Source organism: Eulemur rufifrons, chromosome 23, assembly GCF_041146395.1.
Source record: "Eulemur rufifrons isolate Redbay chromosome 23, OSU_ERuf_1, whole genome shotgun sequence".
In the NCBI taxonomy this organism is placed as follows: domain Eukaryota; kingdom Metazoa; phylum Chordata; class Mammalia; order Primates; family Lemuridae; genus Eulemur; species Eulemur rufifrons.
In genome coordinates, this window is record NC_091005.1 from 266,453 (window position 1) to 293,672 (window position 27,220).

Here is a 27,220-nt window from a genome sequence, read left to right on the forward strand (position 1 = left end):
CAGGCACACATACAAGCCGCACATGTACACCGAGCCCTGCCCTCAGACTCTGACACCCACTCGCTGACATCACGTGCGCCAGTGCTGATGGGTGGACATGTGTCACCCACAGCCCAGCGCACGCCCCACCCCGCCGTGTGCGCCGTGCTGGGGTGCGGCGCGGCCACCTCTCCCGTGTCCTGCAGGTGACTTCCTCCTGCTGCTCTGCGCCTCCCAGCAATGGCAGGTGTTCGCAGCCGAGCGCACGGAGGAGTGGCAGCGTGTGGCCGGCACCAACACTGACCGCCTGGAGCCGCTGCGGGGGGAGCCCAATCCCGTGCCCAACTTCATCCACTGCAGGTGGGGGGCCTGGCCGCCCACCGCCAGGGGGCCTTCTGGGAGGGGGTGGCAGGGGCCCCGCAGTCACAGCCCTGCCCGCAGGTCCTACCTCGACATGCTGAAGGTCGCCGTGTTCCGCTACCTGTTCTGGCTGGTGCTGGTGGTGGTGTTTGTCACGGGGGCCACGCGCATCAGCATCTTCGGGCTGGGCTACCTGCTGGCCTGCTTCTACCTGCTGCTGTTCGGCACCAGCCTGCTGCGGAAGGACACGCGGGCGCAGCTGGTGCTGTGGGACTGCCTCATCCTCTACAACGTCACCGTCATCATCTCCAAGAACATGCTCTCGGTGAGCCGGCCCCGCCCTTCTCAGCTCCAGCCTGGTCCCCTGTTCCCATCTCTCTGCCAGAAGGGGCCCGGCTGACTGCTCCTCCCCCCAGCTCCTGTCCTGCGTGTTCGTGGAGCAGATGCAGACGAGCTTCTGCTGGGTCATCCAGCTCTTCAGCCTCGTGTGCACCGTCAAAGGCTACTACGACCGTGAGTGTGTGGGCGGTGGGGCTCGGGCTGCCTGGGACGCCCACTCGCCCGGGCCGAGCCTGAGCCTGACCCGCACCTGTCCCCCAGCCAAGGAGATGATGGCCCGAGACCAGGACTGCCTGCTGCCCGTGGAGGAGGCCGGCATCATCTGGGACAGCATCTGCTTCTTCTTCCTGCTGCTGCAGCGCCGAGTCTTCCTTAGCCGCTACTTCCTGCACGTCAGGGCCGACCTGCAGGCCACGGCCCTGCAGGCCTCCAGGTGGGCGCTGCTAGGCCCTGCATGAGGCTGGCTCGTCCCTGCAGGGGAACTGAAGGGCTGAACACAGACCTGCTGGCACTGCCACTCTGCTCCCGCCAACCGGGACGCCGGCTCTGTTAGGGAAAGCAGGGTTGAACCCTCGGGGGGCGGGCACGGGCCCAGTCCAGCCGGCTGGCGTTTCAGCCCTGAGCGTACCGCAGCGGGAGGGCCGTGGCAGTGTCTCAAACTCCCCAGCAGAGGGCCTCCCTCCCCCAGGCTGAGCTCTGGCGCCAGGTGGGTGGGCGTCACACCTACCGGCCTCTCTTTGGACGATTCCTACTGCATGAGACTGAGGGGGCAGGAGGGTCTCCTCTGTCTCACTGCACAACATGGAGGGGCGGGGTGTGGGTGGTGCAGCCGCCTCCCCACAGCGTGAGCGGGGAGGGCAGGGCAGGCTCGCGGGGAGGAGTCGGGGCCCAGTCCCCGGGGCCATGCCCTGTCCTCTCCCACAGAGGCTTCGCCCTCTACAACGCTGCCAGCCTCAAAAGCATCGACCTCCACCGCAAGGCAGAGGAGAAGTCCTTGGCCCAGCTCAAAAGACAGTACGTGCCCTCTGGGGTGGGGACGCCCGGGCTCCCTGCCCCGCCGTGCTGAGTCCCCTCCCCTGCAGGATGGAGCGCATCCGCACCAAGCAGGAGAAGCACCGGGCCGGCCGCGGCTGCCCAGAGGACCCCGGCCAGGAGCCAGGTGCGTGTGGACGGAGCCCAGAACCGCAGGGGGCCCCCGTGTCAGCATGTCTGTGCCCAGTCTGCCTGCATCCGTGCTGTGCCCTGCCCCAGGGCTCCCAGCCCACTGTGCTGTGCCACGTGGTCACCTCTGTCTGGCAGGCCCAGCAGCTGCCCCAAAACTGTCTGCACTGTGGGCTTTCTGCTCCCCCAGGGCGAGCCCCACAACCCCACACCCCCCTCATTTGGAGCTCTAAGTCCACCCCGTCCCCAAGGTGGTGGCTCTCGCAGCCTCCAGGGCTGTCCCCACACCCCACCGCTCAAGCTCACCCTGCCCCTCCACAGGGCCTGGCAGTCCAGGGGGCTCCTCCCTGCCACGGAGACAGTGGTGGCGGCCCTGGCTGGACCACGCCACAGGTACCCCCGACGGGCCTGCCCCAGGCACCCCTCCCTCAGCTGCTGTCTCAGCTTCCCTCCTTGCCTCCACCCCACCTGGGCCCCCAGGCTCCGAGCGTCGGGACCCGCACAGCCCTGTCTGGGTGGGGGGGAGCCCCTCTGGCCCGAGCACATTCCCCTCCCCCTGCCTTCCCTGTGAGCCCCTCCCCCATTGGAGCCTCAGAACCTGCTCTGAGCCGCACGTTGGTAATGGGCCGGGTGCTGCCTTAACCTGGGCCCCAGAACAGTCCTGCCTTTTCTCCTGTGCTTTCGCAACTCTTGGATGCGCCGTCTGAGTGTTTGCTGGTGATCTGCAGTCTGTCCTCTCTGTACCCCCATGCTGTGCACCGTGCCTGCCCTCGAGCACGCTGCACCGGCCCACCCCGCCGGCCTGTGTCCTGTGCATGTGCCGCCCTCCCCCGCCTGCCCCGGGCTTCTCCCCATGGGATGGGTGGCACCTGGGCCTCGGCCCTGTGGGTGGTGGGTGCCGGGGGGCCTGTGCCAGCAGCACACCTGGGCCTGGACTGGCCCCCCCCAACTGAAGAAATGGACCCAAGTAGTCTTACTGGGTGCTGGGGGGCCGCCCCGTGAGGGGGAGGCCAGCTCTCAGCCCCTCCCTGCCTACAGTCATCCACTCCGGGGACTACTTCCTGTTTGAGTCGGACAGTGAGGAGGAGGAGGAGGCCCTGCCTGAGGACCCCAGGCCATCGGCACAGAGCGCCTTCCAGGTGAGTGACAGTGATGGGCCAGGTGCGTTGCACGTGCCAGGTGTCTGCCCCACAGCCCCTCAAGGAGCTCCACTACCAAGGTCCCCAGGGGGCACAGACAGCGGGGACCTGGGGCCAGGCCCGTCCCATCCCAGCTGGGCTCGTCCTCCTCTTCCTGGGGAGGCCCCAGTCCTAACCTCGAGGGCCGGGCCTGCAGATGGCGTACCAGGCGTGGGTGACCAACGCCCAGACCGTGCTGCGGCGGCGGCGGCGGGAACAGGCCCAGCGGGAGCAGGCCCAGCAGGAGCAGGCGGGGCAGCCGCGCCCAGGTGAGCTGGCGGGCGTGGGGGCTCTGGCACGGGAGCTGCAGGGCCCGAGACACTGACCCAGACCCCTGTTCCCAGGAGGTGGCCAGAACCAGGAGCTGGAGCCGGAGGAGGACCCCGAGGAGGAGGTGGCAGGTGCGTGGGCCCGAGGGGTTGGGGGCTGGGGGTGTTCAGGGCCCGCGCCCACCTCTCCAGCACCCCTTGCGCTCCCTGCAGGCCGCAGCCACGTGATGCAGCGGGTGCTGAGCATGGCGCAGTTCCTGTGGGTGCTGGGGCAGGCGCTGGTGGACGGGCTGACACACTGGCTGCGCGACTTCACCAGGCACCACCGCACCATGAGTGACGTGCTGCTGGCGGAGCGCTACCTCCTCACGCAGCAGCTCCTCCGGGTGAGCCCCGGCCCTGCCCCTTCCCCGCCCACCCACGTTCCACTCCTTCACCATCCTCATCGTCGCACGAGCTGCTAGTCAGCTGGGCCCACGTCATGCCCACCAGGGCCCCACACCCCCTGTCCTGCTCCTCCTGTGCCCCCACCCCTGGCAGGCCCTGCCCCGGGCTGCACCACATTTGGGGACCCCCGCTGCCCTGCAGGACGGAGAGGTGAGCCTGGGCGTCTTGGACCAGCTGTACACGAGCGAGGCCGGGGCTGTGCTGCCAGGACCCTTGGAGGCCCACCACGCACCGAGCACAGCATCCAGGTGGGTGCCGGCCCTGGGGCTGCTCGGGAGCCAGAATCTTCCCTGTGGCCCCAAGCAAGGCTGGCACCGAGTGCCCAGGCCTGAGCTGTGGCCACTGAAGGGCACGGCCCTGCCCAGCCACCCATCTCACTTCCCCTTGTCCACCAGAGCACCATGGGCTCCTCTCTCCCCTGCCCAGAGCCCAGGGCCGGCTCTGACCTGCTTCCCTCCCGCAGTGGGCTGGGGGCCGAGGAGCAGCTGAGCAGCATGACTGATGCCAGCAGCCCCCTGAGCACCGGCTACCACACGCGCAGCGGTAGTGAGGAGGTCGTCACCGAACCCGGGGAGGCCAAGGCTTCCCTGCGCGGCTCCCAGGAACTTCCGGCCGGCGCTCACATCCGCACACGCACGGCCAGCGAGCTGCTGCTGGACAGGTGTGGCCACGCTGCCCTCGCCGGGCCCTGTGGGGGGAATCTGGGGGAGCCACCCTGGAGCCAGGAGCCCACCATCCCCATGGCGGCCGGCCAGGCCCCAGCTCGGTGGTCTCCCGCAGGTGCCTGCGCATCCCGGAGCTGGAGGAGGCGGAGCAGTTCGCGGAGGGCCAGGGCCGGGTGCTGCGGCTGCTGCGGGCCGCGTACCAGTGCGTGGCCGCCCACTCGGAGCTGCTCTGCTACTTCGTCATCATCCTCAACCACATGGTCACGGCCTCGGCCAACTCCCTGGTGCTGCCCGTGCTGGTCTTCCTGTGGGCCATGCTGTCCATCCCACGGCCCAGCAAGCGCTTCTGGATGACCGCCATCATCTTCACCGAGGTGGGTGGGCCGGCGGGTGGGCGTGGGGCAGCCACCCCCCACCCCTCCCCGTGCTGAGCCCCCTCCCCACAGGTCACAGTCGTCACCAAGTACTTGTTCCAGTTCGGCTTCTTCCCCTGGAACAGCCAGGCCGTGCGGCGGCGCTACGAGAACAAGCCCTACTTCCCGCCGCGCATCCTGGGGCTGGAGAAGACGGACGGCTACGTCCAGTGCGACCTGGTGCAGCTCATGGCGCTCTTCTTCCACCGCTCCCAGCTGCTGGTGAGCCTCGGCCCTGCCAGGTGGGCAGCGCTCGCTCACCCAGCGCCCACCAGCCTCCTCACTGCCCTCTCCCGCAGTGCTACGGCCTCTGGGACCACGAGGATGACCCGCTGTCCAAGGAGCGCGACAGGACTAGCAGGAAGGAGCAGGGGGCTGAGAAGGGGCCCCAAGAGGATCCAGGGGTCCCTGAGGCCACCACCAAGGACCACATGCAGGTGGAAGTGAGGGGCGGAGCCGAGGATGGGGCCCCAGAGCCCCAAACGGAGCCGAAGCGCCGCAGCACGAGGCACATCAGTCTGCGTTTGAGGAGGAAGAAGAAAGAGAGCCCCGGGCCCGAAGGACCAGCCGCCATCGGTACCGTAGCTCAGATCACAGCCCCCCGGCCCCAAGTGGTCCACGGGGAGCCACCGCCCCCCACACTTCTGGGGAGGTGGGTAGGGAGGGCCTCTCCTTCAGATGAGGCCACCAGGCCCCCTGCACGGCCTGCCCGGCTCCCAGGATGGCCCTGGCTGCCCCCCAGGCACAGGGTGGGGTCTGTTGACGGGGCTGGCCCCACAGGGGACACAGCCCCAGCTGCCTGCTGCTGCCAACACTGGGTGGTTCCTGCTGGCCTCCTGGGATGGGCAGGAGCCCTAGGCTGGCCCAGTTCCCAGTGGGCTCAGGAAGGGGTGGCTTCTCCCCCACAGAAGCTAAGGATGGGGAGGAGGAGGAGATGGCGGAGACAGAGGCTGCCTCGGTGAGACAGAAGCAGCCCAGCCGCTCCCGGGAAAGAGTGAGGGCAGCTGGGCTCCGGCTGCAGAGCTTCTGCCTGGCCCTGTGAGTCTCCTGGCCTGGGGGTGGCGGGGGTGGGGTGGGGGGCAGCACCCAGCTGAGTCCACCTGCCCACAGGGCCCAGAGCGTGTACCAGCCCCTGCGGTGTTTCTTCCACGACATTCTGCATACCAAGTACCGTGCGGCCACCGATGTTTACGCCCTCATGTTTTTGGCAGACGTCGTTGACTTCATCATCATCATCTTTGGCTTCTGGGCCTTTGGGGTGAGCCGGGTCGGGACCCCCCCAAGAAGGTGGAGTCCGGCAGGCCCGGGCTGCGGCGCCACTGACCTGTGCTCTCCTGGCCACAGAAGCACTCGGCGGCCACAGACATCACGTCCTCCCTGTCAGATGACCAGGTGCCTGAGGCCTTCCTGGTCATGCTGCTCATCCAGTTCAGCACCATGGTCGTCGACCGCGCCCTCTACCTGCGCAAGACCGTGCTGGGCAAGCTGGCCTTCCAGGTGGTCCTGGTGCTGGCCATCCACCTCTGGATGTTCTTCATCCTGCCCGCCGTCACCGAGAGGTGGGTGCCGCGTCCCGGGCGGGTGCTCGGGGGTCCCTGCCCCCTGCTGTGCAGGCAGGGCTGGGGATGTGGGGGCTCTGGCCTCCAGGAGCCTGGTTCCAGCCAGCCTTCACCTGCCCGCTCCACCCAGGATGTTCAACCAGAACGCAGTGGCCCAGCTGTGGTACTTCGTCAAGTGCATCTACTTCGCGCTGTCCGCCTACCAGATCCGCTGTGGCTACCCCACCCGCATCCTCGGCAACTTCCTCACCAAGAAGTACAATCACCTCAACCTCTTCCTCTTCCAGGGGTGCGTGTGGGTCTGGCCTGGGGGAGTCTGGGGGAGTGAGGCGCAGCCCGAGGCCAGGCCTGCGTGGGACACGCCCTGACGGAACCCCGGCTGTGGGCAGGTTCCGGCTGGTGCCGTTCCTGGTGGAGCTGCGGGCAGTGATGGACTGGGTGTGGACAGACACCACGCTGTCACTGTCCAGCTGGATGTGCGTGGAGGACATCTACGCCAACATCTTCATCATCAAGTGCAGCCGCGAGACAGAAAAGGTACCTGGGCCCAGGGTGGGGGCCGAGTGCGCTGCCGCGCAAGAGCCAGGCCTGTGGCATCTCTGCCAGGGGGCACTCGGCACTGCCAGGGGCAGGCCGTCCGCGGAGCAGCAGGGACGGACCTGGGTCCCGGTTCCTGCTTGAGAGAGCTCTCCAAGTTCAATCTGTAACTCAACAGCTGAGGGAGGTAGCTCCCTACCTTCACACCCGTGTACACTTTTCTTAACTGCCAGCGTTCGTCACATACCCTAACCATCACACGTCACTCGCACGCCGTGGGCCGTCTCCTGGCCTCTTCGTGGTGTCGGCTGATGATGTCGCGTTTTCCTTGGCTGCGTTTTGTTAGGGCAGAGTCCTTTGCCAAATCCAAGGTCTTGAATACTCGCCTTTTCCTTCTAGGAGGTGTAGTTTTCACTCTCAGTTACGTGTGGGGCCAGGGCTCCCTGGCACTGTGTGGGGAAGACCACCCACACCCTTGTCTGAAGCCACTTGACCCTAACGTGAGGGTTAATTTCTGGACCCACGTCCGTCCTGACTACGGTGGCTTTGCAGTCTGCGTCGAGGTTGGACTGTGGGCTGCCGGGCGAGCCAGGCCAGAGCTGAGCAGGTGACCTGTCTCATCCTGTGTCACCCCCTTAGAAATACCCGCAGCCCAAGGGGCAGAAGAAGAAGAAGGTCGTCAAGTACGGCATGGGTGGCCTCATCATCCTCTTCCTCATCGCCATCATCTGGTTCCCCCTGCTCTTCATGTCGCTGGTGCGCTCCGTGGTCGGCGTCGTCAACCAGCCCATCGATGTCACCGTCACCCTCAAGCTGGGTGGCTACGAGGTGAGCACCTGGGCTGAGCCCCCTCCACTGGGGGCTCCAACATCGCAGCACCACCCTCCCCTGTCCTCGCGGGCCCCGGGTGGGCCCTGCACGGGTCCTGGCAGGCTCCCAGCCCGAGTCACCCTGTCCCCCGCCCCAGCCGCTGTTCACCATGAGCGCGCAGCAGCCGTCCATCATCCCCTTCACGGCCCAGACCTATGAGGAGCTGTCCGGGCAGTTCGACCTCGACCCGGTGAGTGGCCTCCACCCTGCCACTGCCTGGGGGCAGGGGACAGCTTGTTGGGGGAGGAGGTGGCCGGCGGCACCCACTGACGAGGGCCCTCTGCACCCAGCTGGCCATGCAGTTCATCAGCCAGTACAGCCCCGAGGACATCGTCACCGCGCAGATCGAGGGCAGCTCCGGGGCGCTGTGGCGCATCAGCCCCCCGAGCCGGGCGCAGATGAAGCGGGAGCTGCACAACGGCACTGCTGACATCACCTTGCGCTTCACCTGGAACTTCCAGAGGTGGGTCCCGTACTCGGGGTGGGGCCCAGGGCGTATGCCAGGCCCTGGCCCCAGTGGCTCACGCTGTGCCCCCTGCAGGGACCTGGCCAAGGGCGGCACCGTGGAGTACACCAACGAGAAGCACACCCTGGACCTGGCCCCCAACAGCACCGCGAGGCTGCAGCTGGCCAGCCTGCTGGAGGGCACCTCGGACCAGTCCGTGTGAGTGGGCTGGGCCAGGGCAGCACGTGGGCAGGAGGGCCGGCTGGGCCTGACCTGCGGGCTCTTCCCCACAGGGTCATCCCCAACCTCTTCCCCAAGTACATCCGTGCCCCCAACGGGCCCGAAGCCAACCCGGTGAAGCAGCTGCAGCCCGGTGAGTGTGGGGTGGGGGCAGGACGCAACCTGGGCCCTGGCCGGAGGGGAAGCCCTGGCCCCAACCGCTTCCTGGCTCTGACACAGAGGAGGAGGCCGACTACCTGGGCGTGCGTCTCCAGCTGCGGAGGGAGCGCGTGGGCACAGGGGCCGCCGGCTTCCTCGAGTGGTGGGTCATTGAGCTGGAGGATTGCCAGGCTGCCTGCAACCTGCTGCCCATGGTCATCTTCAGTGACAAGGTCAGCCCGCCCAGCCTCGGCTTCCTGGCCGGCTACGGGTGAGTGTGCAGCACGGGGCCGTCCTGTGGCTTGGCAGGGGGCGGGTGGCTCCCGGCAGCCCCAGGACTCACCCCCGTCCTGCTGGCAGGATCATGGGGCTGTACGTGTCGATCGTGCTGGTCATCGGCAAGTTTGTGCGCGGCTTCTTCAGCGAGATCTCACACTCCATCATGTTTGAGGAGCTGCCGTGCGTGGACCGCATCCTCAAGCTGTGCCAGGACATCTTCCTGGTGCGGGAGACCCGCGAGCTGGAGCTGGAGGAGGAGCTGTACGCCAAGCTCATCTTCCTGTACCGCTCGCCGGAGACCATGATCAAGTGGACCCGAGAGAAGGAGTAGAGCAGGCGCCCTGAGGACGAAGGGGCGGCCCACGGGGCAGGGGCCACACGGCACGCAGCACTCCCAGGGCCGGGGAGCAGCTGTGACCTCTCCTCCCGGCCCACCTGAGCCCTGCTGCTGCTGCTGCTGCTGCCAGAAGGACACTGTGTCCCCACCGCCGTGTGGTGCTGCCACCCTGTCCCCTCACCCAGGTGGCCCTCCCTTTACGTACTGTAGAGTTTTCTAATTAAAAACATTTTTATTTATACAGTCACAGGAGCCCCCACGCCTTGCCTTCCTTGGGGCAGGTGCCCGCTGTCCCTGCACTCGAGTCCTCGAGGCTCAGCTCTCAGCGGCCTCCCCGTCGCTGTCCAGGATCAGATACTCCTGGACCTCCTGCAGGACCGGGGCTCTGCGGGGGACGCCACACAGTGGGAACCAGCCCCCGGAGCTCCCACCCCGAAGGGGCTCCCAGGAGGGGCACTGGTACCTCTGGCTGCGGAGCTGGGCCTCGGCCAGGATGTAGGAGGGCAAGGGGTCCAGGGAGGGCTGCAGAAGAGCCAATGTGGTGAGGGGCCGTGCGGCCATGGAACCTGCCCCTGCCCGCTCTGGGGCCCCACTCACCAGGTCCCTCATGTTCACACGGCAGCCGTAGCACAGCTGCTCGATGACGCAGACGCGGGGGCTCTCCCTGCAGAAGCAGAGCTGGCTGTGTGCCCCACCCCAGCTGCTCAGTGCGGGCACAGTGAGGGGAGGGCAGCCCCTCCCCCGCCCTTTGGTACAGCTGCCCGGGGCTGGCCTTGGAGTAGGACAGGGACTCACCTCCCACAGATGCCCCCGCAGCAGGGTGCTGGGGGGGTCCCAGCCTCAGCCAGGGCAGTGGGTGGCTGCATCTGGGAGAGGTGTGACACAGTCTGAGCCCCAAAGGCTGTGGCACTATCTGTAAGCAGAGAGAGGCCGAGGGGACCCTGGTGCTGCTGAACCCCAACACCTGCTCCCTGGCCCCCCCACGTCACCCCAAAGACTCGGCACAGACCAGCATCGTCGACGTCCAGCATGCACTTGCAGAGGAGGCAGCGGGGGCCGGCAGCACGGCTGTCCCTGGGTGCCTTGGCCAGCTTCTCGCTCGTCCTGTGGGGGGCAGGGGAGCAGGGCACACACTCAGGAGAGCCTCGCTCCATCCCAGGCCCAAGTGCAGGTGGCGGCTCGGCCCCCACCCCTCACCTGTACACAGTGCTGACAGTGGAGGGGAACTGGGTCTGCAGCCGCAGCAGGAAGGCTTCCATCAGCCGGTGGATGCTGGCCTTCTCGGGGGCCTAGGAACGACGAGAAGGGGCTGTGTGGCACCAGGCGAGGGGCTCCACGCAGCCGGGCCCCGCGTCTGCCCTTATCAGGGCCGGAGGGACAATCGGATGACCCCCCCACACACAGTGTGCCTACAGGGGCATCATGACAGCCCCTCATCCTTCTCAGGGACGGAGCACCAGTGGCCGGCTGCCTGTTGCCCCTCCAAGGCACAGAGTGGGCTCATAGCCCACCCCGGGGAACGCTCCTACTGGCACTGACAGAGGACGTAGCTCTGGTCCCTGGAGGTGCACTGGTGACCCCTGACCCTGTGGAGCGGAGACCACTCCCACCTGGGCCATGCCGCTCACCTTGGTGTCGATGGCCGGCGTGAAGACAGAGGGAACGACAAACAGGCGGTTGTAGAAGGCCACCTCCTTCAGGGTGTGGTCCCGCATGGGCCGCACCACCACCACGTCCCCGTGCCGCTCGTCCGAAAAGCCCTGGGGGAGGCGGGGCCGGTGTGGCTGAGGTCCCAGTGTGTTCCCCACCCCCCACCTCTGTGCGGAAGACCCCAGGACTGGAGGAGGAGGGCGGGGAGGCCTTCTGGGCCCCCGGGCACCTGCTTACCGTGTCCCAGGCCAGGAAGGCCCCTCTCCCCAGCGCCAGGTTGGTCATGAGCTTGACGGCCAGGCGGGTGCAGCTCTCCCCGGTCATCACCTTGGAGTAGCCGTGGGCTCGGGCCACGTGCAGGATCAGGTGGCTCCTGCAGTGTAGACTGCCTCAGAGGCCTGGGGGGCCAGGACCCCAAGGTGGGGTCCTTAGAGACCATGGGGGGGGGTGCCAGGACAGGGAGGGGACGGTGCTCACCGCAGGGTCTGCAGAAGCTCCTCCTTGGCCGTCAGCGTCTTCACCGAGTGGAACAGTCTGGACAGAGCCTCAGTCTGGGCAGCTGCAGGCGACCCTGCTGGGCTCGGAGGGCCCAGGGGTTTCTGCATGTGGGGCTGGCACAGTGGCCCCTGCACCTGGGGCGGGCTGGAGCCGTCCTGGGCGCCCTCAGCCTGAGGCACATGCTGCTGCCGGAGGAAACTGTCCACAGCCGCCTTGTAGGCCCCCTCGGCCCCCGCCGGCTCCGCAACAGAGCAGCACAGCACCGCCGGCGGCAGGCCAAACACCTTCCGGGACGCGGGAGAGGGCGGTGAGGCCAAGGCCCACGCCTACCCTCACAGATACACGAGGACACGGAGGGCTGGCCCAGTGAGCAGGCATGTGCACACCCAGAGGTCGCCTCCAGGGACAGGCCAACTCACCTCCTCTAAGGTGACCAAGTGCCATGGGAGTCCGAAGGTCTGCAGGACCAGCTGCACCTCAGCCAGCGTCTTGGCTCTGTCCTCTGCGCTCTGGCCACAGGCTGCTCCCTCTGAAAAACCGGCAGGATGAGGTGGCATAACCTGGCTTACGGCAGAAGAGCCCAGGTGGGGGGACCAAGGGCCACCACCACAGGGACACGTCCTCTGAGGCTGGGCGCTGTGTGGCAGTTTCTGTAAAAACTGCAGGATGCTGTTTCCCAGGGGTGTGTTCTCAGAGCGGACGGGGCTCTCCCCTGTGGCTGTGCCGCCGCAACCAGGGCTAGGGAGGCAGCGCGGGCCCTGCACACCCCGCCCTCGTCACCAAGACGCGCCTGCTCAGTCCCCAGGCCCCGTGGCGGGGACTGCCTGCCATTCCCCCCCAGACCTCTTGACGATGGGCTGAGACCCAGGAACAGTGATTCGTCCAATGGTGGACACATCCATTGCCCCCGTCAGAGAAACGTCCCCACCAGGGCCTCAATGTGGGGATGGCACCGGCAGTTAGCGACAAGTCCTACCAGACAGACGGGCTGCAGGGCCCACCCCAGGCAATTGGGTTCTGGGGGGAGTGACAGTCACACGTACCGTCAACGTAGATGACCCCCGGTACAAAACGCAGTCTTTTGGCAGAATCTTGACTCAGGCCCTGGGGGGAGAAGTGTCAGAGACATGGTCCCCAGCCACAAGTCATGGGACATTTTCCTGGCTGAGAACGTTTCTCATCGGGATTTCGTGCCCTCCTAGAAGGTAAAGTGACCCCCACTTAGCAGACCAGGCCGTTGGGACCTGGTGCCAAGCAGGCCCCGAAGGCAAGGTTGCACAGTCTGACGGACGGGGTCTTCACTCCCCTCCTCACCAGCCTGTCCCTGACGTCTGGTCCCAGCGATGCCCCAGAGAGGAAACTGGGTCCGCAGGGGCCAGCGTGCCACCTGCCCAGGCACCTCTGACCACTCAGAGCATCCTGGGACTCAGGAGAGTAACAAGCTGCAGAGAGCAGTGTGTGGCTGGGCACAGAACAGCGCCAGGCGCTGGACAGGTGGTGGGGGCAGGGGCCGACCTCACACACCACCCAGGCAGGTGCAGGGGCCCTTAAGGTGAGAGCAGAAAACCAGCCACAGAAGTGCCACACAGGGTGCCATCCTGGGCCACCGACCCCTGCCTTCTCATCCTGCCTGCCCTCCCACGGCCACAGCCTCCTCCAGTAGGCACCCACCACGGACAGTGTGGAGAGACTGGCCTTGGACATCGGAGCTGGCCCCAGGGCACAGCCCCACCACCCTCAGCCACGCCCGCCCATGTGCAGCTTGAGTCCCCCTCCCCCTGCCACGCGCCGTACCCTCAGCCTACACTGCTGCTCCCCGTTCCACCCTGCAACCCCCCTTCCGTTCCCCCCTCAGCTCATACTCTGCTGAGCTGCGACCAGTGTTTTCCGGCAACTACGCTGCTGTGCAGGTCAAGCAAATGGACAGTGCTCGACTGGGGCACTGCTGAGAGCCCCAGGAGTCCCCTCACCCTGAAGCTCCACCCGGCAGCCTGGGCCCGGAGGGTGGTGCGGACCTACCTCAAGGACCTGCCAGACCATGGAACTGGACGAAGGCCCCCCGGACCACGCCAAGAGCACCTGGGGGAGAACAGCACTGAACCCCACGTCTCCAGCACACGCGTGTCTGCCCCACCTCGTGGACAGCCCCAGACGACAAGTCCACCCCCAAAGCCCAGGGAGGGGCTGGAGGGCTGTGGCATCCGGGCCACCTGTGGGAGGGACAGCAGAAGCCTCGAGCCTCAGGGCCAGGCTGCTCAGTCAGACCCCGGGACTCAGACATTACCTTCTCGCCCGGAAAGATGAGCCGGTTCTTCCCCAGCATGGCCCTGAACTTGTGGACGTAGAAGGTCTTGAAACAGTCCCTGCAACCAGACGCCGGGTTGAGGGGCAGCTCTACACCCGCACCGCCGGCAGTACCTCGGGGCCCTGCCCGGTTACATTTTCCTTCCCTTAGCAATTTTCACCTCTAAAAGCAACTTTGTCACATTGAGGCTCTGCCCAGAGAGCTGCAAAGGGGACTGGGGTTGAGGGGTCCTCCCAGCTGTGGTTCCCCAGGGCAAGTGCAAGGCTCACTGGGGTCCCCCCAACAATCCCCACCGTATGTGAGCTGCATGGGGTGTGGGGGCTGCATCTAACGCCCAAGGGGGCCAGAGCCCAGGCACCACCTGCACCCACTGGTGCTCAGGAAGGACCCAGCTGGCAGAGTGGACAGACTCAGCCACATGCAGGGCAAGGCTACTCCCGACCCCCATAAGAAAATGAGTCATTGACCTGCTCTCAAGCAACACCTCCCTGGGGTGAAGTGGGGAGACGCTGAGAGGCTGCAGCAAGGACCCAGCGCCCTGGGGCTCCACGGCTAGCTGGCTCTCCAGTGTGCTGGGCCCACCTGGCCCGGAAGTGGCCAGGAGGCTCACACACATGCACAGGCCTGGGCTCGTCCCCCAAACCCACAGAATCACAACTCCAGACAGGGCCTGGGAAGTTGTGTTCTTAATAAACTTTCCAGCTGACTCTCGTCACCAGGTCAGAGGTTCTCAGCTTTGGCTGCACGCCAGAATCACCCAGGCCAACTGAGTCAGAATTTAGGGGCGGGACCCAGGAACCGGCATTAACGCTCCCCTGCAAACCTGGTAGGCAGTCAGAGCAGAGAGCAGCGCCTGGCACAGAGGGGAGCAATGTCGCCGAGGAGGCCACACTGCGCCCGGGGCCGTGCCCAGGTCCTCTCTTCCTCCCTGCCAGATACAGCGATCCCTGCCAGTGGGCCCCCAACACAAAGCCAACCAAACACCCCATGGGCAACTCCGTGTGTAATAGCAAAACACCGGGTCCAGGGACTCCCGGTGGCCAGCAAGTGCCGACGGGAAACGGAGGTGACTCCCCAGGAAGTAGCTCAGGGTGTAGCGAGTCTCACCGAGAGGGGACATGGGTGCTGCACTTCACCTGCCCATTGTGGGTGAGGAACACCTGCCGCTCTCTGTACCACTAGCTGGGATCCAAGCGTGGTTCACATGGACACATCGTGTCTGGACTCCTGAAACCACACTGTCCCGCTCTGGGTCAGTCAAGGCCAGGGTTTCCCTACATACGCCTGTTCTTAACAATTGCTGGGGAACCTCGCTCAAAACCTAGAATTCCAAAACCTCCACTTGGAGGGTTGGCTTCCCAACCATCCTCAGGCCCGCACAGGCGTGGTGGGGAAACCTCTGGGCCTGAGAAGGGGCCCCAGTGGCCACAAAAGCCTCGCCTGGAGCCACCGTAGCTCCTCTCCTCAGTGACGTCTCCAGCAGACTGAGCGGTCATCGTTTTCAGACGCTCCTGGGTGTTTAGAGCAGGACCCGCCTTGCCCAACGTGCATTCCCAGGTGGCACACGCCTCATCTCCCAACCCACCAGGCTGCCAAAAGACAGTCACGAACGAGAAAGTTTGTGGAAAACACTCTACTCAGTACCCTCCCCCCCAGTTTTGGAACATTTTAGAAAACAGAGCCCAAGATTCTTGGGGACCAATTTTAAAATGTGAGGTCCTCACTCATTCAACAGACACATGATAAGCAAAAAAAGTACACAACTTAGTCCTTGAGAGGACTAGGATGAGAAACTGGGCCTTGCCCTTGGAGAGCTGTGAATCTAATGGAAACAATCAAACATTAAAACAGACCCCAAGGAAGAAGTGACAAGACCACAGAAGAATTATGGATAAAATGGAATATCCTCATGCCCCGGCCTCTCTGGGAATTTGCCTCTGCTCTGGCCCAAAGGCTTCCCCCAGACCTGGGGAAGCCTGGAGCTCTCCTTCCAAGCCCCTGTCTCCCCCACTCTCCCCCCCACAAAAAAAAAGAAAAAAAAAAAAAAAGGCATCTTGTGAAGTAAACAACTTTCATCCAGAGCACCTGCCAGGGTTCCCAGGATGCTCTGATCTGCCCCTAGATGTATCCCAGCTGCCCCCTAATCCCCGTCCCTCCTACACTTTACTCCAATCTAGGCCCCCCCCCACTTTCAACTCTCCATCAGAGCCTTTCCTGCCCCCACCTGTGGCTGGATCACGGGAGATTGCTACCCAAACAGGAAATCAACACTCTCACCTTTTCAACACCAGAGTAATTGGATTCAACATTAGAAGTAGGAATAAAGTAACGAAATGCTTTTAAAAGGAAGAAATAAAGCCTCGGAAACTGGGGCTATCCTGGCTGCTGAACGAGACCACGCTTGTCACGGTCTCTTGCCCATCTCCAGGCCTCACCTGCAGAAGGCATCTCCTGCCCGGATCACCACCACCGGCCGGCCTTCCTTGCACTTCACACACTTCTGCTCCCGGCTTTGGAGGTGTGAGGGGGAGGAGAAAACACGGAGAACATGAGAGAACACGAACACAGATTACGTGCCCCCCACTCCCAGTAGGCTTTGGGGGCTCAGCTCCTGTTTCTCACCCTGAGCTGAGTCAGGTAAAGACACCCAGGTACACACACACACCATGGCTCGGGTTTTGTCCAAACTACCGACAAAAGACAAAAGCTCTGAGGGGAACGTTTAGCCCAGAAAGACCGCCTCTCAATCTCTCAGGGGCTGGCACCGAGGGAAGACACAGAACTCGTTCTGTGTGGCCCTGGGGGAGAAATGGAACCAGCGGGTCGCAGCGGCAGGGCGAGCCGACCTCGCCTCCATGGCATTGTCAGCGGCAGGGCCGTCCCAGTGGCTGCTAGAATTAGAGGTGCGAGCCAGTAGGGCGAGCCCCCTCCCCGGGCGTTCGTCCCCGGCCTGACGGCCACCCCGCGGGTGCTGACGCGCGAGGACCGACAGCCCCCTAGGGTCACGGAGCGCGGCGCCCAGAAGCGCAGGCAGGGCTCACGGCCGCCAGCTTACCCAGGCCGCGGCGCCGGCGGTGGCTCCTCGGTCGCCGGCTCCCCGTAGTCCTCGCCCACCTGGCACATGGCCGCCGGAGTCCGGTCCCAGACGGCGGCGTTCGCGGCAGCGGCACCGGCGCAGGTCGCGCCCAGATGACGCCACCGCAGCGCCGTCACGGCTATGGCGCGCGCCGGGCGGGGCGCGCGCGCTCCGATGACGTCAGCGCGGCGCCGTCGCGGCCGTGACGCGCGGGCCTGGCCGGACCGGGCCGGGCCAGGACAGGGGGCGGGCGGCGGCGCGGGCCTGGCCCCGGGATGGCGATGTTCCGCAGCCTGGTGGCTTCGGCTCAGCAGCGGCAGCCGCCGGCCGGGCCCGCGGGCGGCGACAGCGGCCTGGAGGCGCAGTACAGCTGCCCCATCTGCCTGGAGGTCTACCACCGGCCCGTGGCCATCGGCAGCTGCGGTCACACGTGAGCGCGCCCGGCCCGGGGGGCGGCGGGGATCTGTGACCCGCTCCGGGAGGGGTCCCGAGGCCGGCGGCCGTCTGGGTGCGGCCCCGGCGGGGACACTCGGGGGCGCGAGGACTTGGGGCGCGTCGGGGATCTGGGCTCCCCTGCGCGGCGCGGTCCCTGCCCTCTGCGGGAGCGTCCTCAGCCCAGGCTCCTGCCCGCCGGCTCCAGGCGCTCGATCCGACCACCCCGCGGGCACACGGGGACTACCTGCAGCGCTACCCAGGCGCGGGGGCCCCCAGGGGCTGCTGACGGCCACAGCGGGCCGCCCGGACACTCAGATGGCCGCAGACACGACCGCTGCGCCAGTCGCTGTCCGTTCGGTCTGGTGGAGTGGGGCGGATAGTTGTAAATAAATGACTTGTGGCTTTTGCTGTCAACTCTTTTTCAGACCTACTGTCTGCTTGTGTTGACTACAGGAGTTCCCTAAAGTTAGGAGACAGGCTGGTTTGGAATCTGGTGGTGTGTTGTTATGTTTTGAAGAACTCGAGTCACACTGATCACTGAGTCCCAGGCTGGCCCGCAGGGGCCCAGACACCAAGCACTTTGCAAGGGTTCCCAGCTGCACCAGTGCCCCCTGGGTGTTTCAGGAACAGAAACTTGAACGACGTGCCTCTCCTCATGCAGGGACCTGTGCTCAAGTCTTCTGGAGCTGCCATTCGGGTCGGGCAGGAGCGGGGCTCAGTGGCTGCTCCAAGACCTCTCCCCTAAGTGCTGCATACAGCTCTTGAGCAAAATTGGCGCGTGGAGCTGGAGGACAGGAGGGCTTCCCCGCAGACCAGGCTGCTGAGGAGGTGGGGTTGGGCCAGTGCACCCAGGCAGGTAGGAGGCCCCAGAACATTTTGCAAAAAAAGGCAGCTGACTTCAGAGTCTCCTGATCCAAAGAGGGAGCTGGAATTGCCGGGGGTGTGTGTGCTAGTCACCCAGGGAGGCGGCAGGGACAGCCAGGATCCAGAGCTGCCTTGCTTTCCCGGCCCCCAGTGTCAGGCGGCACAGGCGCCTGCCCACACCAGCAGAGCTCTGCCGACTTCTCTTGTAAGGGCGCCAAGGGTGCTGCTCCTGCTCAGTCACACTCCGCTGTGACAGTTTGGTGGGGCAGCCTCCCAGCGGGACTTACTGCTTGTGAGCACGTACTGGTGGGTGTGTGCTTCTGCTCTGCGTCTCGAGGCCGTTGCTGAGAGCTGTCAGGCTTGGCTTGGTCTCACTTTAGAAAGCGTTTTTCATGGGCTTCGGTCCCTTCACCCTGACAGGGACCACAGCATTCTGGTTTCCTCATCTGCACAGATCAGCGTTTGCTCTTTCCCCCCAAGTATCTTTTCTTGAGCCGTAGTTCTCAGAATACAGGGCTACACAGAACTGTAGAGGCAGGGCTGACAGTTCCGGCCGCGTGGTGCTGCAGGAGCCCTCCACGCAGCCTGTGCCTTCAGGTTCCTGCTGGCTCTCCTGCCAGCTTTGCTGTCTGGGTCTTCTCTTGCTGCCTCTAACTCTCCCGATTTCTGGTCAGGTGTCGCCATGGCGCGTGTGCAGATGGGCACAGAAGGCATAAAGGCTCACGTATTTCCTTTAAAAAGTTTGCTGATGGGCTGATTTCCTCCGAGAGCTCCCTGACCACAAGCAGTTTCCTTCCCCAGAGTAGGTTTTCTTGTGGTGACAGTGTCCCGGTGGGCGGCAGGCACCCTGCTCCAGCACGCAGACAGGAGAAGGGCTGTAGGGAGGGCAGGAGGCCCCTTGGCGCAGCTGTGCAGAGGAGCTCGCAGCAATTTTTTGGAGCCCAGCAGGACCTGCTGGCTGTCACACTTGGGGGACAGCCCAAGCAGTGAGCCACATCTGCAGGTCACAAGACTGCCTGGAAGGCCTTTGTAAGGCAGTCCCCACCTGGTCAGGCAATGACAGGTCTTGGTGGGGGCCTGGCCTGCTGGCCTTGTACATCTCTGAGACATTGGCTTGTCCTGGTTCCTGGTGTGTGCAGGAGGCCCAGGCAGGAGCGACACATCAGAGGAGCAACTGTGGACCTGTGTCCACGCTCGCAGTCCCAGTCCCAGTCGCCTCCGCGAGGCTGTTGACACCCCACACCCACTGGCCTCAGCCAATTCATCCGGCTGAGAAGCTGCTCAGCACCAGCCCCTGGGCAGACGCTGGTAGGAACTTCCTGTGGGAGAAGTGGGCGCTGCTCGCGGCTGCTGGCTCTCAGCACACCGGGGTGGCAGTCACTGGAAACTAGGCCACCAGCCGCAGGATGGGGGATGCTTGGTTCTGCCTCCTGCTCCTCAGGGCCGGGACATGGGGCCAGCTGGGCTGCCCTGCAGGCGGGGCTGTGTTCCCTCTTGAGTGTCTCTGTGTCCTGCTGGGGGAGGACGAGGGCGCTGGTCCCCCAACCAAGCTCCTGGGTGTCTTCCCAGGGTCGCCCTTCCCAGGCTTTGTGCTGAGCAGGTGGCTGTGGTCAGCCGGCCACCTTGTGTGGCCCCATCCTCCGCTTGGCCCTAACAGCTTTCTGGAGATAGAAGCCACATGCTCTACACCTCGCTCATTTACAGCGTACCTACTGCCCAGTGGCTTCTCGTGTGTTCACAGCCACCACCCCAGACACACCAGGGCCCATCCCGCCCCCCCACAGCCCCAGCAGCCACTGACCCGCTGTCTCTGGGTTTGTCCTTGCTGGACGAATGCTGGGCATCTCGTAGAGGGGGACCCCACACGGTCCCGTCTTTCGTGTTCGGCGTTTACTCCACATCCGGTTCTCACGGCCTCCCCGCCTGTTGTGGTGTCAGAGCCTCGTCACTCCTTTTCGTGGCTGAGTGACCTGCTGTGGTTGTAACAGCACAGTGGTTCACCTGTCCGTGCGCTGACGGACACCTGGGCTGAGAACACCTGTGGGCAGGTCTCCCTGCCCCCATGGGGACCATCTCGCCAGCACCTTGCTCAGTGCTGGGCTGAGGTGAGAGGCCGCCCAGCTGTCAGGCAGGGACAGGGACAGGGACAGTTCTAGAAACACTCACTGGGACACTGGGGGGCTGGTGTCTCCCTTGGAAACCTGCCTGGTGACACCTCGCCACGCTCGGGTGAGGTAAGTGACGAGTGAGGCCTCTGTACTCTGCGGGAAAAGGCGTGTCAGGAACTTTCGCTGACAGGGCTCAGGTCTTAGTGTGAATCTTGCCTTCACTCAGGTGCAGGAGTGGCCAGCCAGGCGGTGGCTCCCCTGGAAGCCAGCTCTGGGGAGAGAGGGCAGAGGGGCTCCCCCCGCACCCTTCCCCCTCGCCAGCGTGGCCTTGTCCTCAGGAGGGTGTGCAGACTTCTTGGTGGCCCCTGAGTCCAGAGGAGCATCTGGGAGTCCAGCACATTCTTGCATCCCACCCGCAGGCCAGCCTGCCCACGGGGTACGGGGGGAAGTGAAGCCGTCTGCAAAGTGGCGTCTTTCTGTGGGTTCTGGGACAGTGCCCCTCGCCCGCCCCACTCCAACTTCCTAGTCCTTTCATTTTGAAACATAATTTATCAATGTTTGCAATGCAGCCTGGGGGCTGTGGGGCTCCGCCTCCGTGTGCGTGTCCCATGGCGCCACTCCTCAGGCTGCACCGGGCCGCCCTGCGCAAACTCCTTCCCCTCTTTGCGCCAGGGGGCCTCGTGCCGCGTCCCTGCTGCCTGGTTTCCTCCCGCGCCTGCGTCGCGGAGTGGGAGGCGCTGTGAGTGCTGGTGGGACAGCGTGACCTGCGCGGCCAGGAGACTCCTGCTGCCGGAGCCAAGCGCACACAGGGCGCTGTTCTCACGGCGCCGGTGTCTCCAGGGCACAGGGCCAGGAGCTCGGGGCCCGCAGAGCCTCGGGCACCCAAGCGTGTGCCAGGCCTGCGCCGCGGGCGCTGCGTCCGCTGAGCCTCTGCCCAGACGGAGGCGGAGCCCCTCCTGCCTGGAAGCTGTCCCAGGGCTGGTGACTGTCCCCAGACCTGAGGGTGCGCTGCCTCCTGGCCGGCTCTGACCCTGCCTTGTCCCTGGGCCCGGCAGCTTCCTTTCCCCTGACTACCGGCGATTTCACTCCTCAGAGCACAGCACTCGTAGAGTCCCCGGGGTCCCCCTGGGCTGTCCCCACACCCCGAGAGTCTGGGGAGGCAGAGCCCAGGCCCCAGCCCAGGGGAGCTCTTCCTGGGCTGATGCCGTGCTGGGGGCCAGAGCTACGACTCTGCCTGTGCCAGAGAACAGCAGCGTCCTGCTGCTGGGCAGCAGCCACGTCAGCTCGTAGCCCAAGGGGCCTGTCCAGGTGGCGGGCCTCGGGCACAGGAGTTACTGACAACAGTGGAGGACCCGTCCCCTCGTGTCCCGAGCGTGCGAGGGCAGAGGGGGGCCTGAGCAAGGCACGGGGTGCGGTTCGGGAGGCCCGAGCCAGCGGCTGGCCCTCACGCCCGTGTCCCCTGCAGGTTCTGCGGGGAGTGCCTCCAGCCCTGCCTGCAGGTGCCCTCGCCCCTGTGCCCACTCTGCCGCCTGCCCTTCGACCCCAAGAAGGTGGACAAGGCTGCCCACGTGGAAAAGCAGCTCTCGTCCTACAAGGCGCCCTGCCGGGGCTGCAGCAAGAAGGTAGCCGCCGACTCAGGCCTCCCTGGGGCCAGGGAGGGGGCTTTGAATGGGGCAGCTCTGGCCACAGGTTCCGCTTTCCAGCAGGGGACGGGGATGCCGGCCGCCTCCCTTTCCTGTTGAGCAAGGAGCTGCTCTGGCCCTGCACGAGGCGGCCCACCCAGGCCCCGTCCCCCACCACCATCTCTTGCTTCCCGTTGTGACAGCCTCGAGCCGGGGGGGCCCCGCGGTGGGCCCTGCGCACCTGCACCGCAGCCAATGCAGGGAGCCCAGGGCCGAGCTGAACCCGCAGGTGCAGCCTCAGCACTCGGTGCTTCCCCTGCCAGCCGCCACTGCAGGCTGTGACAGGCGGGGGGTGGGTGGGGACAGCTCTTGGGGTCTCTGAGGCAGAGGCAGAGCCACAGGCAGAGTCGAAGGTGTCACCGGCACCGAGCACCCTCCAGCCCCAGGAGCGCCAAGCCCAGTTGATGGGGCGCTGCCGCCCCTGAGCCCACCTGCACCCACCGCCCTGCCTGACGCACATGCTGCTCACCTCTGGGGGGAGGCCCTGGCCAGTGTCCCCTTGTCTCAGCGGCTCCCGTGCACTGAGCAGCCAGGGGTTCGCGTTGAATTTACGTCTCCCGCCTCTGCCGTGTCTCGGGTCGATGAGATCCGCGGTGCTATCCCAGCGGGGGGCGGCCCCTGGTGCTCTGTCCCAAGGTCGAGGTGTCCGGGGCTGCCCTGGGCCCGGGCGGTGGTGAGGCTGAGCCAGGTCCTGGCGCCTCCCAGGCTGCGCCCTGGCCAAGCTCCTGTCCCCTGGGAGACAGAGATCGGGATCCTCCGTGTCACCCGGGAGCCTGCCTGCACCGTGGCGTTTCCGTTCTCCAACCAGGCCTGTGCCAGGCCTCTCAGTGTCCGGCAGCCCCGGGTGGAGCTCGGTGCCGGGCTGGCGTCCAGAGGGGCCCTCGGCAGTGACCCCAGGAGGACCTGTTCCCCGGACACCCGAGGGGTGCTGTCTGCTGAGGACGTGCACTGCGCTCACGGAAGCAGGTGTCCCTCACTTTCCCCTCCGCTCTGCGAGATGGTTTTCCCGAGCCGTGGCTTTCGCCAAGTGGCAGGACTTGGCGGCCTCCACCCCCCAGGGAGGGCTGGCCACGGCCTCTTCGTCGTTTATCTAAACTGTGCTGAGTTACCTGTGGCCAGGCACCAGAGCATCTTTGCCCCCTTCCACGTCCCCTGGGCCGGGTTCTGCCCTTGGCCAGGTCGTGCTGCCAGGACTCATGGTTGGCCTGGGGGTAGTTTATCGTGTCGTGTTTGTTACACCTGGTTAGGAGTTTCATCAAGAGAGTTTTTCCTGGTGGCTCCTCCCATTAGGAGGTATGTTTTTCCCTAAAAAAACGCCCCTTCCTGCGTGACGCTTCCGCGGGCAGTGGTCTGAGCAGCCCAGCTCAAGGGCGGTGACCACGCTGCTCAGCGGCGGGTCTCTGGCTCCTCCCCTCAGCATCTGCTCCCCACCTGGCCCCTCACAAGGTCTCTCCCGGAAGCCCCGTTTGCAGGGTGCTCCTCGGGGCCTTTGTTTTAGGAGAAGGGACGGGGTCCCCTCACTGCAGGTGACACCAATGCTTGCTTTTGTCTGTCCTGGACGCCTGAGGCTCAGCCTCCCCAGGACTGTCCTTCCGGGCCCTCAGGACCGCCCTGCCCCCCTGCCTGCCCCAGGTGACCCTGGCCAAGATGAGAGTGCACGTGTCCTCCTGCCTGAAGGTCCAGGAGCAGATGGCCAACTGCCCCAAGTTCGCCCCTGTGGTGCCCACGTCCCAGCCTATCCCCAGGTAGGAGCCGCTGGGGGAGGGGAGGCCGGGGCCCTCGGCTGGCCAGGTCCCCACGGGGGTCCTGCCAGACTGCAGGAGGGGCCTGCGGAAGCCATGCCCTGGGGCTGGGGACACCGGGGGTGCTGGGGGCCAGGAGGAGGGTGCAGGCCGGGCCGCTGCCGCCACTCACCCCGCCTGCTGCGGCGCCAGCAACATCCCCAACAGGTCCACCTTCGCCTGCCCGTACTGCGGCGCCCGCAACCTGGACCAGCAGGAGCTGCTGAAGCACTGCGTGGAGAGCCACCGCAGCGACCCCAACCGCGTGGTGAGTGGGCGCCGGCCGGGGCACCTGCTCCCCACAAGCCCAGGGGTGCCCTCCTCCTCCTCCCCCCCTGCCCCAGCATCACCTGCGGGAGCCCGTGAGCGGTTGCGTCCTCAGGGTGAGGTGGGGTCGCGGTGACAGGCGCACGGCAGAGTCCAGGCCGAGCTGCCCGCACCGCGGTCCAGCACACCCTCCCACGCTGGGCGGCGCTGACCGGGGCGCAGGGACCCTGGGAGCGCCCCCATCCCGCTGGGTGGGGCTGCCCCGCCCTGTGCCCTTCCCCCAGCTCAGCATGTCCCCGGCGCCCCGTTCCAGGTCTGCCCCATCTGCTCGGCGATGCCCTGGGGTGACCCCAGCTACAAGAGCGCCAACTTCTTGCAGCACCTGCTCCACCGGCACAAGTTCTCCTACGACACCTTCGTGGTGGGTGTCCTGTCCTCCGGCAGGGGGCTGCCTCCCCCATCCCATCCCCTCCCCACCCTCCTGCCAGCCTCGGGGTCCTGGTGTTCAGGGAGAGCCGGAAACACAAAAGCTGGCCATGAGGGCTGCACCCTCATCTGGGTGCCATAGGGGGTGTGACAGGCAGGGCACCAGGCCCCGAGGGCACGGGCTCCGCACAGGGCAGGTCCCGCCCGCTGGTTTCTTCCTTGGCTTCCCGGCTGCCCACCCCACAGACCCCCCTCGGATGAGCCAGGCTTCTTGCTAGAGAGATCCAGGGGCACTTTCACCCCCTCCGAACATTCCACCTCTATTCTCCCGTCCCACCCATGGCGTCCCACCCATGGCGGGTCAGAAGGTGCCGGGCCCCCAGGCCTGCAGACCACGCCTGGCTGTGGGGACTCCTGGGCCTGTCTGACAGCCTTGGTGACGGCTTCGTCCCCACCCCGTGTGCCAGCCACCCGGCTCACACTCCCATCTGCCCCAGGTCCAGACTGTGGTGGGTCACGGAGCCCTGGCTGGCCTCACCCCAAGTCCCCGGTCCCTGAGCCCGAGCTGGAAGCTCAGCTCTCCCCTGCCCCACGTCCACCCCACACCTGGCGCACAGTCGCTGGGCACCGTGTCTGCAGACACTGGGCCCTCAGGGAGCTCAGGCAGAGCCAGGTGACAGTCACACGTGCGAATGGTGCTTTGACTCCCCCAGAGGACCTGTCCTGTGGGACACAGGGCCAGGTGCTGCCCTGCCGGAGGGAGGCCGGAAGGGGTGGCCATGTCTGTGTGGGGACAGCGGAGGGGTGGCCTGGCTGCTGGGGCCCTTGCGTCCCCCGACCGCAGCTGCTGTCTTGCAGGACTACAGCATTGACGAGGAGGCCGCCTTCCAGGCCGCGCTGGCCCTGTCTCTCTCGGAGAACTGAAGGCGGCAGCGCAGCCTCCTGCCCGCACCCGGGGTCCAGGACGCTGCCCTTCAGGGACCGGGCCGCGCCCGGCTCCCACACTGCACTGGAACATGCCTCGCCGGACCACGGGAGGCTCCGCTCCTGCCCGCGGAGAGCCCGCCCGCGAGCCCCTGGCCTGGAGGGACAGAGGCTGGCCAGCTGTCCCTTTGCCGGCAGAGCGGGGCCACCACGGCCCTGGCCGGCGTCGCTGGGCTATTCGGTGCTTTGGGCCAAGCAGCCGGCCTCGTGGGGCAGCGCCGGTCCCTGGGACGTAGAGCAGCCGGCCGTCTCTCCCCAGCCATGACGTCCTCCTCATGGGGAGAAGGGACTGGCTGGCGCCCCGAGCTGCCCCGTGCAGGCCACGCCCCGCCCGGCCCGGCCACGCTTCCCCGTGCGCACTCGGTACTGGCTTTTGTGATACTTGGAGATCCTGGCACTTTTTCTATATTATCCGGTGTGATAATCTTTTCAAGTTTTATAGGGCAAAGACAAAGCAGTTACTCTTCATATTGCAATATCTGTGTTTGACTAGGGATAATAGTATTTTTATGGAACATTTACAAAATTATATTTTTTAAAAAAACAATCAAAAATAAATGTGGGATCAGCGCGAGGAGGGGAGGAGGGACGGGGCGGCCCTGGGGGCCAGGGGGCCACGGCATCCTGCCAGGGCGTGGGGGGCGGCCCTGTGCGTCCGGGCTCCCGCGGGTGGCTGGTTTCTCTGTGACGACAACCAGGAAGAAACCCCAACACCTCGGCTGCTTGTGGCCACTCCTGGCCGACACAGGGGGGCTGGGCAGGGGCCTCCTCCCGCCCAGGGCACGGGCCTTGGCTAGCGCTGTCACCTGCCAAAGCTGACCTCGTCCTGCCGCAGGCGCCCCGTCCCCCTGCAGCGGCAGAGCCCAGGCAGGGGCCTGCTTGGCGGTGAGTGGGCCGGGGAGCACTCGTCAGCACTCTCGTTCTGTTTGTGGCATTAATTATTGCTGTCTTTTAAAAACAGTTTAAATAAAACATTTTGGAGCACCTCCAGCCCGGCCAGCGGGTCTTACTCTGCGCCAGTGTGGAGGCACCAGGAGGTCCCACACGGCCACAGCCTGCAGGCGTCTGCGGCCGGAGTGCGCCCTTGGCCTCGGCCTCCCTCCTGCACCTCCCGGTCTGGGGCTCAGGCTCCCGGGTTGGTTTCTGGGCATCGTGGCCGTCACACCAGCTGCAAGTGGCTCTCTGAGGGCCACCGTCAGGGCCGTGGGGTCCCCATTGCTCCACAGTCACCAAGGGCCTCTCCCAGGGTGGCTGTCATCGCAGGCAGGGCACCGTTGCTGCCTCCCCGCCCTCCAGTACCAGGCGTCTGTCCTAACTCCCTCCAGGGGCCGAGTCTCCTGAGCTTTGAGGCCGGAGCTCGGGCCAGGCAGGACGCCCACAAGCTGCACCTCGAGGGGAAACTGGTTATCTGGGCAACAATCACCTGCCTTAGAAACAGAGTTGCCTTCACGTGCCCTGGTGGAGGGCCACTGGGTCCCCACCTCCCCTGAGGACTGACCCTTGCCGATGCGGTGCCACGTCTGGGAGGCCCTCGCGGGCAGTGCCGGGTTCTGGGGAACAGCAGCGCTGCCCCCCACCCCCATGGCCTTCCAGAAGGAGGCTGACGGCTCAGCATGCCCCGGGGGAGCCGTGCCGCCTGGGCCTGCACCTGGTGCCCGTCCAGCCGGCAGCCCTCTCAGCGGGGCTGGTCCCAGCCTCAGTGCGCAACGCCTGGCACCAGCCAAGCCGCGTGACACCCGTGGGCGGCCCAGGGCTGCCCAGTGGCACAGAGACGGGTGCTGCACTCCAGGCCCAGGCCTGCCCCTCGCCTGCCCGCCGGTGACACAGGGAGCCATCACAGGGCATGACCCTCGGTGCCCAGGAAGCCCTGCCTCGGCACGCCCTGACCTCAGCAGCACCTCGGGAGACGGCGCCTGGGTTTCCCCGTC

The 27,220-nt window shown here is 65.7% G+C and overlaps 3 protein-coding genes across 7 annotated transcripts in view; 2 read left to right on the plus strand and 1 right to left on the minus strand.

Moving 5' to 3' along the window:
• The window catches only part of PIEZO1 (piezo type mechanosensitive ion channel component 1 (Er blood group)), a 46,042-nt gene extending 36,606 nt beyond the window's left edge, over nt 1-9,436 (plus strand). The window contains exons 24-51 of the mRNA XM_069456610.1: nt 186-339; nt 421-664; nt 756-852; nt 940-1,111; nt 1,603-1,692; nt 1,761-1,837; nt 2,161-2,232; nt 2,878-2,978; nt 3,175-3,286; nt 3,362-3,418; nt 3,500-3,672; nt 3,875-3,981; nt 4,197-4,394; nt 4,514-4,772; nt 4,845-5,033; nt 5,111-5,387; nt 5,720-5,849; nt 5,922-6,069; nt 6,156-6,370; nt 6,501-6,659; nt 6,760-6,907; nt 7,547-7,735; nt 7,875-7,967; nt 8,068-8,240; nt 8,319-8,441; nt 8,516-8,595; nt 8,682-8,871; nt 8,961-9,436. Coding sequence (XP_069312711.1) covers nt 186-339; nt 421-664; nt 756-852; nt 940-1,111; nt 1,603-1,692; nt 1,761-1,837; nt 2,161-2,232; nt 2,878-2,978; nt 3,175-3,286; nt 3,362-3,418; nt 3,500-3,672; nt 3,875-3,981; nt 4,197-4,394; nt 4,514-4,772; nt 4,845-5,033; nt 5,111-5,387; nt 5,720-5,849; nt 5,922-6,069; nt 6,156-6,370; nt 6,501-6,659; nt 6,760-6,907; nt 7,547-7,735; nt 7,875-7,967; nt 8,068-8,240; nt 8,319-8,441; nt 8,516-8,595; nt 8,682-8,871; nt 8,961-9,210 — 4,277 coding nt within the window. The 3' untranslated portion in view covers nt 9,211-9,436. The remainder of the gene's footprint in view (nt 1-185; nt 340-420; nt 665-755; nt 853-939; nt 1,112-1,602; nt 1,693-1,760; nt 1,838-2,160; nt 2,233-2,877; nt 2,979-3,174; nt 3,287-3,361; nt 3,419-3,499; nt 3,673-3,874; nt 3,982-4,196; nt 4,395-4,513; nt 4,773-4,844; nt 5,034-5,110; nt 5,388-5,719; nt 5,850-5,921; nt 6,070-6,155; nt 6,371-6,500; nt 6,660-6,759; nt 6,908-7,546; nt 7,736-7,874; nt 7,968-8,067; nt 8,241-8,318; nt 8,442-8,515; nt 8,596-8,681; nt 8,872-8,960) is intronic.
• A 38-nt stretch (nt 9,437-9,474) lies between these two features.
• Nucleotides 9,475-16,872, minus strand: CTU2 (cytosolic thiouridylase subunit 2). Of its 4 annotated transcripts, none has more exons than XM_069497919.1 (15): nt 16,725-16,872; nt 16,105-16,179; nt 13,649-13,727; nt 13,384-13,443; nt 12,408-12,468; nt 11,784-11,893; nt 11,344-11,648; nt 11,104-11,239; nt 10,845-10,976; nt 10,414-10,505; nt 10,226-10,320; nt 10,012-10,129; nt 9,814-9,880; nt 9,680-9,738; nt 9,475-9,601 (listed from the first exon to the last, which is right to left on the minus strand). In XM_069497919.1, exons 1-15 carry the CDS (start codon nt 16,790-16,792, stop codon nt 9,532-9,534), a joined length of 1,527 nt encoding a protein of 508 aa, XP_069354020.1. In that variant the 5' UTR covers nt 16,793-16,872; the 3' UTR covers nt 9,475-9,531. The 4 variants fall into 4 exon arrangements, with proteins under 4 accessions (XP_069354020.1, XP_069354019.1, XP_069354018.1 ...); XM_069497918.1 differs by having other exon boundaries at nt 9,814-9,898; XM_069497917.1 differs by having other exon boundaries at nt 9,814-9,919.
• An 89-nt stretch (nt 16,873-16,961) lies between these two features.
• RNF166 (ring finger protein 166) lies at nt 16,962-26,268 on the plus strand. 2 transcript variants are annotated; one of them, XM_069497966.1, is made up of 6 exons: nt 16,962-17,175; nt 21,618-21,774; nt 23,467-23,579; nt 23,769-23,883; nt 24,196-24,303; nt 25,167-26,268. In XM_069497966.1, the coding sequence occupies exons 1-6, from the start codon at nt 17,021-17,023 to the stop codon at nt 25,230-25,232; spliced, it is 714 nt and encodes a 237-aa protein (XP_069354067.1). In that variant the 5' UTR covers nt 16,962-17,020; the 3' UTR covers nt 25,233-26,268. The 2 variants fall into 2 exon arrangements, with proteins under 2 accessions (XP_069354067.1, XP_069354068.1); XM_069497967.1 differs by lacking the exon at nt 21,618-21,774 and having other exon boundaries at nt 16,962-17,134; nt 23,512-23,579.
• Nucleotides 26,269-27,220: the final 952 nt, after the last annotated feature.